The 18,246-nt window shown below is 37.0% G+C and overlaps 1 protein-coding gene across 2 annotated transcripts; it reads left to right on the forward strand.

The window, feature by feature from the left end:
• Positions 1-19: 19 nt before the first annotated feature.
• LOC128213937 (ubiquitin-protein ligase E3C-like) lies at positions 20-13,624 on the forward strand. Of its 2 annotated transcripts, none has more exons than XM_052920050.1 (21): positions 20-204; positions 1,202-1,255; positions 1,598-1,672; positions 1,875-2,009; positions 2,580-2,692; positions 3,110-3,243; positions 3,507-3,660; positions 4,060-4,331; positions 4,634-4,767; positions 5,196-5,377; positions 5,625-5,711; positions 6,043-6,197; positions 6,440-6,660; positions 6,853-6,957; positions 7,139-7,318; positions 7,598-7,739; positions 8,011-8,255; positions 8,570-8,785; positions 9,321-9,419; positions 9,889-10,176; positions 10,912-13,624. In XM_052920050.1, exons 1-21 carry the CDS (start codon positions 139-141, stop codon positions 11,080-11,082), a joined length of 3,228 nt encoding a protein of 1,075 aa, XP_052776010.1. In that variant the 5' UTR covers positions 20-138; the 3' UTR covers positions 11,083-13,624. The 2 variants fall into 2 exon arrangements, with proteins under 2 accessions (XP_052776010.1, XP_052776011.1); XM_052920051.1 differs by lacking the exon at positions 20-204 and adding an exon at positions 257-361.
• The last annotated feature ends 4,622 nt before the right edge of the window (positions 13,625-18,246 follow it).

Consider the following 18,246-nt stretch of genomic DNA (forward strand, 5'->3'; position numbering starts at 1 on the left):
CACCAATCAAAATTCAAATTGCAAAATCAACGAATTCATTTTGACAGCTAAGCGTGATTAGACTATTTTGTCACAACAAAGCCCTTTTTCCTGAAAATCTTCAAGTTGTATGCCTCTATATTCAGAAGAAAAACAATAATGTTCAGTTTTGAAGGTGATTTTCGGAGGAAACCTGTCCAGTCCTTAAGAGGAGCAAGTAAAAAGGTATATTTGGGGAAAACAAAAGTAGATTTTGAAGGGATTTTCCAAGGGTGGGGTAATTTTAGTGGAATTTGTATTTTCGATTTTAATCTCTATGCCGATTTAATACACGTAAAGCTCAGCCTTTGCTTTTAAGGATTTAAATTTGTACAGTTTCAGGGTAACTGAATTTATTATATTATTTATTAAAAATAGCGGTGGTGATTAAAAACAGTATTCGGATTATGATCAATATCAATGTAGATATGAATTCTGATATTGAACAAATATTTGATTTGTATGATTACCCTCCCTGTTGAGTCTAGCACCAGTGAACAATGCTAATATATCATTAGCATTATTGTTTCAAAAACTTATCATTATGGTATCATTAGCATTAGAGTGTTTTCAACATTATTGCCATTATAGTATTATGCGTTAGTCAATTGTAACCACGGCCCCGCCGCGCCCCACCGCGCCCCCCCGCCCCCCCGGTCCGGGGAATAGTGGGGACTTTAACTTTCGGTCCAGCCAACCCCGGCTTAAATTCCTGGCCTGCGGGCTACAATTGACAATTGACTGGTGCATTATACTATCATAATCATTATTGTTTTCAATTTTATTATCATTAAAGTTATTTAGTATTATTATATTTTTTTAATACTTATATTACTATACTATATTACTTTTGACTAGCTACTGGGAACGTTTTGACCAAAATGGGGATGTTTTGTGTTTTGACCTGGGACTGAATGAGTGTAAAAACTTTTTCCTATCCAGTATATATTTGTGCCTTGAATATGCACCTGACCCAATGGACATTGACAAACTTCCCTTCTCAAAGTAAAGAATTTTGCTTGCAGCTCACTCTTTGAAGCAAATCATTACAACTGCATGTAGCCTATTATTTATTTAATCTGTACTTGATTGATTTACTTCCTATTTATAAATGTATATGATTGTTTCAGAAAAAACAAATGTGACATTTTGTATAATTATATTATTTTAAATGTGCTTCCAGGAAGAAAGGTCAAGCCTTTTGAAGAGGGCACAAGAAGAGAGAGAAAAGAGAGAAGTATGCTTTGAATGGAGTATTTTAAGAATTGATGAACATGTACACCCATTTATATAGTAAATTCCTGAAGTGGAATTTTGAAAGTCTTCAAAGTTTGATTATTTATATTAGCTTTCACCTAGTCTTTTGTATAGATAAAATTTGGCATTAAGTTTTATAACATGTATTAAAGGAGTTATGACATCTGTCATCATTGATTATTTCAATATTGCATTCCGATTCGATTAGCACAACATCATTTAACAATGATATACAATGTTACAATATTGCATTAAAGTAGAAGATAAATAAGCTGTAGAACAGAATATTACTTACATCAATTGATGCACTTTTTATTTTCAGAATCAAAGACTAAAACAAGAAAATGCAGTCAAGATCCAAAAGTTTTATCGTGGCTATCGAGTGAGGAAACAGCAGGTAAGATATTAAATTTGATGTTTACTAGAATATTTCATAAATGACCTTTTATGAAGTAAAAGTCATTTAAAAAAGTATATTTTGCTGTATCAAATGAAAACAAAATGATACAAGTGTATATAGACATATACCAAAGAAATAAAGTCACGTCAAATAATACAAAATATACTGGTTAAATTTAGTATCATCTTCAATTTTTCAGAAAGAAGCAATGCGAGTGCAGTTTGACCGCCTGCAGTTGATGCTGCAGAAAGGCCCGTTCACCGTAGATAACCTGCAGTTACTTGTCTCCACCATCTGCCAGTTCTACTCGGATAACCAAGATGGTGAAAGGCTGGTATGTACTTGGTTCACCATGAGCCATACTTAATGAACCAATATCTGATTAGTTTGAACATATTTGTTTCAATATATATGTCAGATCATTAGATGTTATTTAAATACATAAATGATATATTAAAACAAAACCAGAGGTAATAATGGGTTCTTTCTAAATATCTTATTAAATCTAGCTTATTGAAATTTCTACTCAAGAAATATTTATGCAAATCTTTAATGAAATCTCCCTATCATAATTTCTGTGGTTTTCTTAAAAGGTGTCAAATGATGAGATAGTTTTTTTGGAGTTAGTGCTGTCCTAAGTAAAGTTTCATGTTGAAATTGTACTGAAAACGAAACACAATATCAGTTTATAAGTTTCTCTGTAAATATTTATCTGATTACGGTAACGCCTGTTAAAGTTATAGGTAATCTGGTAAATAAAACAAGTCTAAGAGTTGCTCAAGGAGAATATACCTGATTTTAAACTATACTTGAGGGTTTTCCCAAACATTTTTAAAATTATCCTTATTTGTCATTTCATTTACACAAAGCAAAATGCTGTATGAACTTTGATTTTGTATCACAGGTATGGTTAAGCCAGCAGCTGGTGAAACACAAGGATACTTACCTCAAGTTTCTGCAGGCCGACCCCAGGAATGGCCAACAACAAGTGAAAAACATCCTTCTCCTCTGTCTCAGGTAACAAGATGTTTTCTGAAATGGTGTGTGTCTATTAAACATACTGTAGATTGTTTTAAAGTGTTAAGGTCCCGTCTCTTGCTTTTTTTGTTTAGCCAACTTCATGTCGTTCGATATTTGCAAAAGATTTAATCAATAGCAAATAGAGAAATTAATAATATGCAAGGTTTTGAATTTGCGATCTGATCTATTCTTCAAAAGCAAATATTAATCCCTTGCAAAATTTATCCAATGTACTGTAGACAATGTCTGGTCAGTCGTAGAGATATGTTTTGGTATGTTATGTTATTGTGCTTCACAAACCAGCAGCCCGCTAACGCATAAAAATATTGTCTTAATTTTTATCAGCCTTATTATCGAAAATATGCCAAGATCATCAAAAGATCTGCAATCATTGTGCCTATCTGCCCCATTCAGACACCTGCGGGCAATATCGTCTAGCGGGGAGCCGATAGCGATTCCGATGAGAATGCTGGAAGTGTTCACCTCCTCCACATCCATCGCTGATACTAACTACCTCAAGTCTGTATGGAGATGGCTCATCGAAAATGGTAGGTGCTTTGTAGCCTGGCTGGTTTAAAATAGTAGAAATGGTATTGTACTTCAAGTAAAATTAAGTAGTAATAATAGGTTACTGATTACATGTCTCTTTACTGAAGTTTGCAGATACTATACAAAGTGGTTTGAATATTTGAATCGGTTAACAAATAGTATATACAATTATTATTGTAAGAAGGACATGTAAGAGCAATTCTTCTGCATGGGCAGATATAATTTTAAGTGCCAAGCTGATGTTGAAGGTTTCTTATTTCAGACTACTTTGAGTGTATGCGGTGTCTGTTAGAGCGGAAGGTTCCTGCTAGCCTGGAGAAGAGCCACACTCCCCCCACCCCTGTGGCGGCCAGCATCTTTGAGCTTATCCTGACTCCTATCAGATTTGCAGAGGCTTGTAAAGATACTTTATTCAGGTTAGTTTATATCATAAGGTTTTCAAAACCATGATATTAACTGGATGAGAAGCCACACTACCCCCAATGCCTGTGTGTGTGAGTTTATACTTGATCAGATTTGCTGAGCCTTGTTAGCAAAACATTGTTCAATTCTTTGTGTCCACAAGAGTGGTCCATATTAAACGACCACAGACAATTGGATAGTTAATATTTTTTTGTGCTTTTACATTTCTAGGTTATATATATTGTGACTGTATTCAAAAGCATATTTTTTTATTATATAATCTTTATGGACAATCTTACCTTTAATAAATATAGATATTTTTGCACTGATCTAGTTGAATCATTATTTGCCAATCGTAGGACATGTTTAAATATACTATATTAAACTATACTGTGAAATTTATCACTTTTTAGCAACCAGGTGTTGGGGAGTGTTTGCAAGTCCTTGCTCTGTCCCGCATACTCAGAGCAGATTTCCCAGTTCCTGATTCCCGCAATGGCCTATGGGAAATACCCATTCCCGTTTGTTGATCTTATTACCACCTTGGTCGTACAGTGTCGGGAGAGTGGGATCGGTGAAGGTAAAAACAAGGGATATGGACGAACATTGGATAGGAGAACGATAAGGGTGGATCTGACACCATGGTTGCTTGGAGCATTTGTTACTCTGGGGGCAAAACAAATAGGTAAATGACTTTTCTTATACTTGCTGCCATAAGACTTTCTTTTGGACTGAAAAACAATGTTGGTTAAGTGCGTTTATATGTTAAGATTGTTTAAAACAGCTACCTGGATAATGTGAAAAAAATATACCATATATTCAATGGCTTAGTGAAAGACAGTTGTAATTCAATTTTTAACAATTTTTAAGTTCAAAACTAACTTGTGATGAGCCCTTTCTGTTTACAAGTTCAATGTACATGTATACTAATAACTTCTGAATGGCTCCGGAGTCAACTGAAACCAATCAATGCTGTTTCTCTCACAGAGTCATTATCCCAGGCAAAGGTGTCAGAGTATGTGGAGGTTCTGCAGTACCTCCTGCCTTCCCTGCCTTCTGCTAATGACCCAGATGATGATGGGGACTCTGACTCCGAGGAGGATATGGAAGTCGAGGATTATGTAAGCAGCAGATTATCAATCAAAAGTCTTGTCTGGGGTTTTTTAAAGTAAAAGAAGCTGTTTCACACTATGTATGTCAAAGCCTTGATGGTGTTGTTGGCAATGGACAAGAGTTCTCTACCCTGATATATAGTACTAAAGTCTGTTGACACCAGATAAGATGCATGCTGATTATGTCTGTTGATCAATTAAAAAGAAAAACAGTATAGTGTTTGCATGTCTTGATTTCGTTGGAAGAGTAAGTTGAGAGCACTATTTTACAGACTTTCCATTTTATATCATATTTACTGCACATGTGCATACATATATATCTTTTTAGATATACTTGAATTTCCTTCATATACAAATATGTCGTGAGATTTTTGTCGAAAAATACATAGAAATACTTGTATAAGGAATTGATTTAAAATTGTGTCCATTTGTTTCAGGCCTCCGGGGCAGGCGGCCTAGCTGAGCTACGTGAGGACTGTCTCTCAGCACTTGACTCTCCAAGTCATGTGACCCACATTGTCGGGCTGGTGGGTCGTGGGGACGCCCAGCTGCTGTATGCAGTTGCGGTCATTTGTCACACTCTCATGGCACATCACAGATACTCTATACACAGACGAAGGTATATTTTTTTACAGGGAGTTTTATTTCTTTTATGGAATCAAATTTACATAATGGCTGCAAATTTTTGCTAGATGATTGTATCAAATAAAAAGTCAGAAACGAGGAAAATTTAGTTATTACTTCCAAGTTTCTAAGCATTCTTGTCTTATTCCTCAAAGTGAATTTTATATTTATTGTAGAAGCAGTCTATAGAGTTCATTCTGTTTCTAATTCTGATTTAACCATTGGTTTATATTGTTCAATAGGTTACTGTACAGCCTGGCCTACAACCCACAGTTTATCAAGAATCTCTGGCAGTGCTGTGTCGGCCAAACCATGGTTACTGCTACAAGGTCAGTGTTGTAAACTTACATTGATATCGGGATTAATATTTGTTATTTTTTAGTGAATAAACTTTTGAAGACAAAGAAGTTTATTATGCTTATTCAGCTTTGGTAAAACTGTAGATTGCCATTCTATATACTCATTCAATGTCGAAAAATGTCTGATTTGACAGAACCAATATTTGAATATAGCAAGAGTCAAGAGTTAAGCTATTTATCAAAGTTGTTTCTTGCAAAAATATATAGAATTTGTCCTGCTAAAAATACATGATTTTGTAGATAATTTTACTTGTGACCTAAGCATTAAGGTTTCAACCATTCTGGTTTTATCCCATTTCAGAACAGAAACATCCCTGATTATGATGTTGAGTCGAGGGTTGACAATGTCAGAGCGAGAGATGGGTCGGATTGTGCCACTGTTGTCCACTTTCTGTTCCATGTTCAGTCACTCCCTACACACGCTACATGATGCTGACTTTTATGGGGATGATACAGGTACAGAATTTTCTGGTTTATTAAAAGTATTATGAATCAAATCAGTATCTGTAGAACTTGGACAAAATGGTTAATCATCAATAACAAAGGAACAGTTATTTAATTACATTTGAATTTTCCATATCTTGTTTATTTCTGTAAGTTTTGTCACCTTTTTTAGTAAAACAAAACTGTTATGGAAGGGCCTTAACTGGGCTTAAAAAGTTTTTTACTTCATACACTGAATTCCTAATAATTTTCAGGAAATGCCTCCAGTATGCCATTCAACCTTCTGGAGTTGATACAGATGGTGATTGCCCTTCGTGATGTGTGTCTGGGCATCATTGAGCTGGCCCATCCCGACGCAAAGCCAACCATAAATGACGACTACAGGGTCGCACTCAACCGGGTCGGGGTGCCCATGAGAAAAAGCAATGCGAAAGAAATCAGTAAACTGACGAAACAGTGGGGCTACCTGTTTAAGGTAATTGATATTATTATGCTATAATAATGTCTTAAAATATAACCGATTCAAATATCAACAAAAAACTGTAGTACCAATTAAACTTTTATCAATTTCAAAATCGTTTTTTTTTTTAAATTGAACAGAAGTATATTTATGATTTAAAATGAGTTGTATAAACAGTTGCATAAAGACTTTTACCCGCTGTTACAGGTAACTGCAGGTCTGGTTCGGCAAGTTTACACAAGAGATGCCCGACGTTCTTTCTGCCCCAAGGACCTCTGGCTGTCAGACAGAGTCAAGATACATGCTGATGGGGTACGGAGCATTTCTGTTCTTTCTTACTTCCTCATTCAAACCAGATTTTTTGCCGAAAGCAATATGACTTTACTATTTAATTTTTTTATAGTTAGTTACTTTGCAATGCAAAAGGTGACTATTCACCCTTTAGTTTATTATATGATTATTTTGTTTCAATCATGTGCAATCCCTTTTCCAGTCATCACAGCTATACAGATCACAAGCTTCAGTGTTCACGCACCGTCCTTTCCGCACGATGCAGTCCCTGTCCCAGGTTAATGAAGATGATGGAGGCCCCCCTCTCTCCAACAAGGATGTTAAAAACCTGGTCATTCTCACTGAGCTTCCCTTTGTTGTGTCCTTTCATGAGAGGGTGAAGGTACGTGGAGATTTTGTAGCCAGCTGTTTTGTTATGGAAGTGAAAGATTATGTTAAAGTATAGATGATTGATTTAATTTTCAGTCATAGAAAGAAAAGATTTGGCAAAGGAGTAAGTAGTGAAGACAGTCATATATACTCATTACTTGATTGCTTTTCAACCTATTAAAGACTCAAGTTGTAATAAACATTTGAAGTGATCTGAATAAGTCGTAGCCCGCAATAGTCGCCATTTTCCGAAAAAAGGAAAATAAGTCATCTCAAAACTCTCCTCCTCTAGATCCTACAGAAGTTGATAAATGCAGACAGGGCGGATTACCAGGGGGAGATGGACCACTTCATGTCGGCAAACAGTGTCACTGTTAACATCCGGCGTAACTACATCTACGAGGATGCCTTCGACAAACTCTCTCCAGAAAATGGTAATCTTGACTGTACATTATTGGCTATATATATGTGTGGCTTTTATATTTGTTCCTATACATGTATACTTATTGATGTAAATGTAAGTGTACATGCATAGATATAGATTAGATAAGGTGCTCCAATATTTGAAGACATTTAGAAAACTTCAAAGTGAATGTTATTTGTAAATAATGATTTTAGTGTGATGCAAATAATTGTACCAATCCATTTATTTCACAAAATCTTTGGTAATTATTTTTCAATAACATTATATCTGCAATATTGTAGAGCCTAACTTAAAGCTGAAAATGCGAGTCCAGCTAGTCAATGCTGCTGGCCTAGATGAGGCTGGTATTGATGGTGGTGGAATTTTTCGGGAATTCCTGAATGTTCTGCTCAAGACAGGGTTTGATCCTAACAGGGGGTTCTTCAGTCAGACAACAGACCGGCTGCTCTACCCAAACCCACAGTCCAAGTTTCTAATGGAAGACTTCACCAAACATTACTATTTCCTTGGGAGAATGTTGGGGAAGGTAATGACCCTGCTTACACTGTATATGATACTGTTGTTGTCAGGTATAGTTAAGAGAAGTATTAAAATTCTGTATTATCTAGAAAATTAATCTTTCAACAAAGTTGATGACTATTTGGAGACATGAACATTAGAATTTAACATAAGAAATATGCTAGTTGTTATAAAGTTGCTATTTGAAATTTTGTTTGCCGGAAGGAAAGCAATGTGTATTATTAAATTTTATATTTTCTGCTAAATTATTAAAAAAAGGTAAGTGGAAATTGTTAAGAATAAACTGTATTCAACCCAACTCTCACCGTTTTCTTATTCCAGGCTTTGTATGAGAACATGTTGGTAGAGCTGCCGTTTGCCTCATTCTTCCTGTCAAAGATCCTGTCTCGACACAGCGGTGACCTTGATATTCACCACCTGGCCTCCCTCGACCCGGAGATGTACAGGAACCTGCTCTTCCTCAAACATTATGATGGAGATGTTGGGGAGCTCGGACTTGATTTCAGTGTGGTGGATAACCAGTTTGGGGAAACTAAGGTAAACTGTTTTATATTTTAGTGCCTGTTACACTTCATAACGCTTTTCTGCCTAAATTTCATAAACAAGATTTGGTGTTGTTGTTTTGTTCAGTTTCATTTACTTTTGTGTATCATTGCAACTAAGTCAAATAATATGATAACAAGTTGAAGATTCATCATTTGTTAAGTGAACACAATTGAAAGCTGTTAGTCCACTTGCTTCTGACCAAGGTGTCCCAGGTTCGATTTGCAGCCAGGGTGCATGTGAGTTGAGTTTGTGGACACTCAAGCCAGACAAAAGGGTTTCCTGTGGGTACTCTAACCAAAACCAAAATCACACTCAGGCATTACATTGTGACACTGAGTTCATTTAATATAACGTTTTTAAATATTATAATAATAATATAAACTTGTTTCATAATCGTTATAAAATAGATCAATTTAAACTATACACGAGTGTCAAAATGTATTTTTACCTCTCATCAGATTGTCATGATTATCATTTTCCCCGTTAAATTATCCGATGTCCTCCAGCCATTTGTACTTTTCTGCAGATAGAGGAGTTGAAACCAGGTGGGAAGAACATCCCTGTGACGGCCAGTAACAGAATAGAGTACATTCATCTTATGGCAGACTACAAACTTAACAAACAGGTAAGACTTAACATTTGGTGCAATAGTCTTAACAGTCCAACTATTTTTTGAAGCAAATATATTCGTGTGCAAGAAGCTAATTAAAATAAATCTGTTTGGGTACATGTACCCATGCATTAGGACAATTATGTGAAAATTAAGGCTTTTTTTTTTTTCAAAGGCAAGTTCAAAGGCAGGGAAGAATTTGGAGGAAAAGGTTTTTAAATGATTATCCCTGGTTTGAGTTGTGTGAGAATTGTTTCTCCATGCACACTGGAATAATTCCATTATATCTAACTGACAAGAAATTGCTTTATTTAGTTAACATTGATAATTTGATTCCACCTCTAAATTATGGAAAAAGGTTTTTAAGGCTGCTTACCACGTTATTATTTGTTTTTCAACGATGTTTTTAGATAAATCTGATGAATGGCGTTCAGTTTATTGTGTTCAAGTGTTTAGATTGACCTTTTTGTAATGTATATTGCAGATCCGCCACCACTGTACAGCATTTCGAAACGGTCTGTCTGACCTTATAAACCTTGAGTGGCTGCGAATGTTTGACCAACAGGAACTGCAGGTGCTCATATCTGGGGCAGCGGTCCCCATAAATATTGCCGACCTCCGACAGCACACAAACTATAGTGGGGGATATGCAGATGACCACCCAATGATTAAAATGTTCTGGGAGATAGTGGAAAACTTCACAGATGAGCAGAAAAGACAGCTGCTCAAGTTTGTTACCAGTTGTTCAAGACCACCCCTGCTGGGATTCAAGGTATTTAGAAAAGTGTCAAGTCTCATTTATTATCATGTAAATTGAAAGGGAAAGAAAGTTGTATTGGTTATTTTCAATGTTGATGTATGCATACAAACTGAAGATTGCTGTTATTTTGTGACCCTTTTACTTGATATTTTTGTATTTTCCCTATTTTGGGGGGTTTAGAATACGCAACGTGCATTTTGGTCTTATTTCATACAAAAATATCTTTTTCAATATCAGACCCTATTTTAAGTGAAGGAGACCCAGAAAGCCCTTGCGAAATTATAACAATCTACAGTACCAAGCAAATTCAAGGAATCACATAATTATTGAAATTAAAAAATGCAAAATTGTCAACATATTTTTGAAAATGCTTCTTCTGCCTATATTATTATCAATTTTGCTTGTCCCTGGCTGCAGGCATGTGGGTAATTGTAAAGACAGTCCTAGAATAAAGTTCAGTTGCTTTGTGATTTATTTCTATAAGTAGCCATTGTTCTATAGCGGTTTTAGTAAACATGGAAACTTAAGCTATTCAGGATATTTGAGAAACACTTTCTAACTTAAGCAAGTATTTTTTTTTATCAAAATCTATATTATATGTAAAAAAACACACTTATATTTGATACCTAATACAATACCTATTACAGGCTCTATGTATTACAGGAACTACAAACTGCTCTGTGTATAACAAAACTTACACCCTGCTCTGTGTAATACATGACATATTACCTTCTCTGTGTATTACAGGACCTTTACCCTGCCCTGTGTATCCACTATGGTGGGAACGAGCCTGGCCGACTGCCCACTGCAAGCACCTGTATGAATCTTCTCAAGCTTCCAGAGTTCAAAGACTTTGCCTCGCTCAGAGACAAACTTCTCTACGCCATAGAGTCTGGGGCTGGCTTCGAACTCAGTTGAGAACGTGCAATAATCTTTGAACCACTCAGTATTTGTGAAATAAGATATCCTCACAAAATGTGGGCTTATTTGATACGAGTATCGTGTATAAATCAGGCTAAGTTTAACTGCATCCAGTTAAAACATATAACTGTGCTGAATCAATACACTGCAACTTCTATCATGTGTGAGTCTGAAGGCCAAGATTGAGTAAGAACTCGAAACTCGTGTTGTAGCACTAGAAATATATTTAACTTAAATTAATTTACCACCCAGTGTCCAGTTCATTTTATATGTTGTTGATCCATGAAAATATAGTCTTCGAATGTTTTCATATCACATCATTCAAACAACATATTGAAATAAAACTTTAATATATACATGAAGTTACATGGAAATTGTGGAATGTTTAGGTATTTGACACATTTCCCATATACCTAACACTGCTTTTATTGGTTAAGAACTACATCAAATCTGTTGTAAATACAGCGACATCATTTTTTTTCAATTTAAAATAAACATTATGATCTGCTACTATGTTCATCAACTGTTTCAACAAAGTCTGACACGAATTGGTAATTCATAAATATATTTTACTGTTAAAATCTATGAAGACTTTGCCATTGTTTGTGTGCCAGCAATGCCATAGATTATGTGCCAGCATGTAGAGTTGATGGCATAAATACATGTATAGAGTTTAAGGCATAGTTACATGCATAGAGGCAATGACATGTGTACATACATAGAGTATATGACAAACAGGCATGTTTAGGCTTGATGGCATACATACATGTACAGAGTTGATGACATACCTGCATGTATATGGCATACGTATGTGTATAGAGTTGATGACATACCTGCATGTATATGGCATACATACATGTATAGAGTTGATGACATACTCGCATATATATGGCATACATACGTGTATAGAGTTGATGACATACTCGCATATATATGGCATACATACGTGTGTAGAGTTGATGACATACTCCCATATATATGGCATACGTACGTGTATAGAGTTGATGACATAATTGCATATATATGGCATACGTACGTGTATAGAGTTGATGACATAATTGCATATATATGGCATACGTACGTGTATAGAGTTGATGACAAACTCGCATATATATGGCAAATGTACAATAATCGAAATGAGACTATTGGATGAACAAGCCCGAATACTTATGTTAATGTTTAATATCAAATTCATGAAAAAGCCCTGCTATATAAAATCAAGAATCTGGGCAAGCCTGGAAAGCATTTTACCAGTGCAGGGCTTGTGGGCTTGTGCTAATTTCGACCACTGAACGTACGTGTATAAAGTTGATGTCATACTCGCATATAAATGGCATACGTACATGTATAGAGTTGATGACATACCTGCATGTTTAGAGTCGATGGCATATGTGTATGTATTGAGTAAATGGCATACATAAATGTATAGAGTAAATGGCATACATATATCATCATATGTATAAAGACAATCACATAAATGAGCTAAAATGTAGTGGATGTACACAGATACATGTTATTCTTTCACCAAGTCATGTGAGTTTATTTATTTTGAAGTGATAAAATCTACCATTATTATATTATGTATTGGACATTTCCTGAAATTGTGTCACTTAAATGTACCAAATGTTTTAACTTGTTATTGATCTGTGTGTTATTGACAAAATCTTCTTATTGTATGTTTAATGACTCTGAATTAACAGTTCACTTCTCTTAGACCTATGAGACTTGTTGCTGATTAAATAATTCATTGATTTGCAGATTATGGTAGCTGAAACATTGCAGTTGACTAGAGATCACCTCTATAGCATAAAGTGTGTATCATAAAGGTGGTTTCGACTTGTCTTTCATTTATAAACTACATGTAATATTTACACAATGAAATATGCTTTTTACCACATAGCTAATATTTTCTATGACAGACTGGTGATGTTATAGGACTGTATGATATTTTAACTTTGTAGTACCATTGTCAGTTCATATGTTCTTTTATGATGAAACATACTGTAAATGTCCTTTTTGACATGCATGCCCTAGTAGACGAGCAGGAGGACTTTACATGCCATTTGAGCTAACCTCAAACCTAAAAAATCAACTCGTTCAATGAAAAGCATAAAATTAGCCAAATTATAAATTGTGCACCTGCTCAAACTGCTGATGTCGTTCATATAAATACATACACTATTGTATAATTTAGGTCACACACAACAAATAATAACAGAGCATCATGTGTTCAGTGGAACATATTATTGATTTACACACCAACTCTGCCTACCATGATGAGAAGTTGTGACAAGCGTAGTTGGTAGTTTATATATATAAGACCCTGTTATTGTACATATTTCTATTATCCAATTTGACATATTTTAAGAAGTTTGCTGAATGGGGGAAATTTGGGAACCTGGTTATTATTCCTAAAAAGACATGCGCTTCGCACGTCTAATAGAACATTTACAGTATGTACTTGTTTGCAACAAGCCAAGATTTTATTTATAATTTTTGTTAAAACTTTTTTTGAGGTAAAATAAAGTATAGAAAAGTGTTTTATTCTCTTTTTCTAGTACTTATTTTAAAGGCCTAGTGCCACTTAGGATTAAATAATTAGATAAAAAATAAGTGAGTATATAACTGTTATAGAGTCTCAGATAATGTTTGATAAAATCCTGAGATCCACACCATGCTTTATTATAAAAATAATAAGAACTATATAAAAAGAAATGTATGGGAAAATCAATGAGTTCCACTGACTCACTATTTGCTAATTAGGTAGAAAAGATGGCCGAGAATGGTGCTTTGCAAACAGTACCTGAGTAGTTGCCGGATTAGACTGGAGAAATTTCAAAGGAAATTTCACATGCAAATAATTAATATCCTGTTTCTGAAATAAATGTAAAGCAAGCATTTACGAATGAAAAATTATCAATGTTGTTAAGTGAAAAATTGCAGATTCAATGTGTCAATACTAATTGTTTTGTTACCTCCCTTTTTTCAGTTAAGTATAATTTAGCTTTCAAATAAAATATTTTATGAAACAAAACAATGAAAGTATGATTATCTTGTTTATTTTTTTTTAACCCAACACTTCCTAGTTAAAAAATGGAAACCATTAGAATATAAAGCTACATAGAACTTTTCGTGTTAAGAAAGTCACATGATATGCTAATTTTGTAATGATGTTGTGTGCAATTAATTTAGATTATATTCGGTTTTGTAATTGCAATAAATGCATTTTTTATTTTATCATTTTAGGGGTTAGAAAATGTGAAAAGGGTTAAGAGAAGGCTTTGGATGTACATACAAAAAAATAAGAGCACTTAAACATAATGGGCCTATAAAGTATTTTAAATAGTTAAACACCTAGTTGAAAAATTAAAAAGTACCTAAAACTAAGCAAAACTATTTCAAGTTGAACTGTGACTCAACACCAAAGCCACAAGGACTCTAATGCCATAACCACAAAAATGACATGAAGGCAATTACGACACCAAGGCAACAATGACAAAAAGGCCATTACAACATTAATGACAATTAATGACATCAAGGCCATTACAACACCAAGGCAACAATGCCATCAAGGCCAATACAACACCAAGGCCGCGACGACATGAAGGCCATAACAACACCAAGGCCATTAAGACACCAATGACATCAAGGCCAATACAACACCAAGGCCACAATGACATGAAGGCCATTACAACACCAATGCCATCAAGGCCAATATGACACCAAGGCCACAACAACATGAAGGCCATAACAACACCAAGGTCATTAGGACATCAGGCAACAACCACAAGAAGGCCATTACAACACCAAGGCAATTATGCCATCAAGGCCAATATGACACCAAAGCCACAAGGACATGAAAGCCATAACAACACCAAGGTCATTACAACATCAAGGTAACAACGACACAAAGGCCATTACAACACCAAGGCAACAATGCCATCAAGGCCAATACGACACCAAGGCCATAATGACATGAAGACCATAACAACACCAAGGTCATTACAACACAAATGACATCAAGGCCATTACAACACCAAGGCAACATCCATCAAAGCATAACACCACCGAGTCCACGATGACAACATGGCCATTTCAACACCAAAGACATGAAGGCCATTACAACACCAAGGCAACAAGGCCATAACAATGCCAAGACCACAAACACACCACGGCCATTACAACACCAAGGCCACAATGACACTAAGGGCATTACAACACCAAGGCAACAAGGCCATTACAACACCATGGCCACAATGACCTTTAGGCCATTACAACACCAATGACATGAAGACCATTACAACACCAAGGCAACAAGGCAATTACAACATCAAGGCCACAATGACACTAAGGCCATTACAATGCCAAGGCCACAATGGCTCTTATGCCATTACAACATCAAGGCAGCAATGCCAGCAGGGACATTACAACACCAATGCCACAATGGCACTAAAGCCATAACAACACCAATGCCATGAAGGCCATAACAACACCAAGGCAACAAGGCAATTATGACACCAATGACACTAAGGCCATAACAACACCAAGTCAACAAGGCAATTATGACACCAATGACACTAAGGCCATAACAACACCAAGGCAACAAGGCAATTATGACACCAAAGACACTAAGGCCATACCGACACCAAGGTAACAAGGCCAATACAACACCAAGGCAACAAGGCCATTACAACATCAAGGCAACAAGGCCATTACAACACCAAGGCAACAAGGCATATACAACACCAAGGCAACAAGGCCATTACAACACCAAGGCAACAAGGCCATAACAACACCAAGGCAACAAGGCCATTACAATACCAATTGAACAAGGCCATTACAACACCATGGCAACAAGGCCATAACAGCACCAAGGCAACAAGGCCATTACAACACTAATTGAACATGCCATAACAACACCAATTGAACAAGGCCATTACAACACCAAGGTAACAAGGCCAATACAACACCAAGGCAACAAAGTCATTACAACACCAAGGCAACAAGGCCATAACAACACCAAGGCAACAAGGCCATTACAACACCGATTGAACAAGGCCATTACAATGCCAAGGCCACAATGGCTCTTAAGCCATTACAACATCAAGGCAGCAATGCCAACAGAGACATTACCAAACCAATGACACTAAGGCCATAACAACACCAATGTCATGAAGGCCATAACAACACCAAGGCAACAAGGCCATTATGACACCACTGCCACAATGGCACTAAGGCCGTAACAACACCAAGTCAACAAGGCCATTATGACACCAATGCCACAATGGCACTAAGGCCAATACAACACCAAGGCATCAAGGCCATTACAACACCAATGCCACAATGGCACTGTGGCCATTACAACACCAAGGCAACAAGGCAATTACGACACCAATGGCACTGTGGCCATTACAACACCAAGGCAACAAGGCCATTACGACACCAATGCCACAATGGCACTGTGACCATTACAACACTAAGGCAACAAGGCCAGTACGACACCCATGCCACAATGGCACTAAGGCCATAACAACACCAATGTCATGAAGGCCATTACAACACCAAGGCAACAAGGCCATTATGACACCAAGGCAACAGTGACCCTAAGGCCATTTCAACACCAATGACATGAAGGCCATTACAACATTAAGGCAGCAATGCCAGCAGAGACATTACGACACCAATGCCACAATGACACTTAGGCCATAACAACACCAATGTCATCAAGGCCATTACAACACCAAGGGAACAATGCCAACAAGGCCATTACAACTCCAAGGCAATTACAACTCCAAGGCCACTATGGCACTAATGCCACTACAACTCCTAGGCCACAAGGACTCTTAAGCCATAACAAAACCAAGGCCACAATGACACTAAGGTTAGTACAACATCAAGGCCACAAGGACACTAAGGTCATTAAAACACTTAGGCCACAATGGTACCAAGGCCCTTACAACACCAAGACCACAATGACACCAAGGCCATTACAACACCGAGGCCACAATGACACCAAGGCCACAATGGTACTAAGGCCCTTACAACACCAAGGCCACAAAGACACTAAGGCCCTTACAACACCAAGGCCACAATGACACCAAGGCCCTTACAACACCAAGGCCACAATGACACCATGGCCATAATGACACCAAGGCCACAATGACACCAAGGCCACAATGACATCAAGGCCATTACAACACCAAGGCCATTACAACACCAAGGCCACAACGGTACTAAGGCCCTTACAACACCAAGGCCACAATGACATCAAGGCCATTACAACACCAAGCCGACAACGGTACTAAGGCCCTTACAACACCAAGGCCACAATGGCACCAAGGCCACAATGACATCAAGGCCATTACAACACCCAAGGCCACAATGGTACTAAGGCCCTAACAACACCAAGGCGACAATGAGACCAAGGCCACAATGACACCAAGGCAACAATGAGACCAAGGCCACAATGACATCAAGGCCATTACAACACCAAGGCCATTACAACACCAAGGCCACAACGGTACTAAGGCCCTTACAACACCAAGGCCACAATGACATCAAGGCCATTACAACACCAAGGCCACAACGGTACTAAGGCCCTTACAACACCAAGGCCACAATGGCACCAAGGCCACAATGACATCACGGCCATTACAACACCCAAGGCCACAATGGTACTAAGGCCCTAACAACACCAAGGCGACAATGAGACCAAGGCCACAATGACACCAAGGCAACAATGAGACCAAGGCCACAATGACACCAAGGCAACAACGATACCAAGGCCACATATTAAAATCTCGACTTCCTTAAATGATCTGCCTGTTGGCAATTGCAAATATTTTCAGATGAACACAACACCTTTGGAAATTGAAAAGTGTTTATATTTTTGGACTAGGGCACTTGTGGCCTAGTTCATAGCCATAACCGCGCTATCTGCATTCTCAAGCCGCATCTGGGGGTTCACTGACGTAATGTATTCATACGCTGTATTTTGATTGGATTGCCGTTAGTGAATTTGAATAATCAAAGTAGTACCAGAACTGATTACAATGAAAACATCCAATGCAAATAGTTCTCCTAACAATTCAAGCTAACTGTATGTTCTTTTAATGAAGCACAAGAAATTCATACGTAGCGAGTGAGTTAATCGGGTTAACC

This window comes from Mya arenaria, chromosome 13, assembly GCF_026914265.1.
Source record: "Mya arenaria isolate MELC-2E11 chromosome 13, ASM2691426v1".
Taxonomy (NCBI): domain Eukaryota; kingdom Metazoa; phylum Mollusca; class Bivalvia; order Myida; family Myidae; genus Mya; species Mya arenaria.

Coding starts and splice junctions, on each gene's coding strand:
- LOC128213937 (XM_052920050.1), top strand. CDS start 139: ATGTTCAGTTTTGAAGGTGATTTTCGGAGGAAACCTGTCCAGTCCTTA. Junction 2,693..3,109: donor ATCCTTCTCCTCTGTCTCAG/GTAACAAGATGT, acceptor TGCCCCATTCAG/ACACCTGCGGGCAATATCGT. Junction 6,661..6,852: donor AGTGGGGCTACCTGTTTAAG/GTAATTGATATT, acceptor CCGCTGTTACAG/GTAACTGCAGGTCTGGTTCG.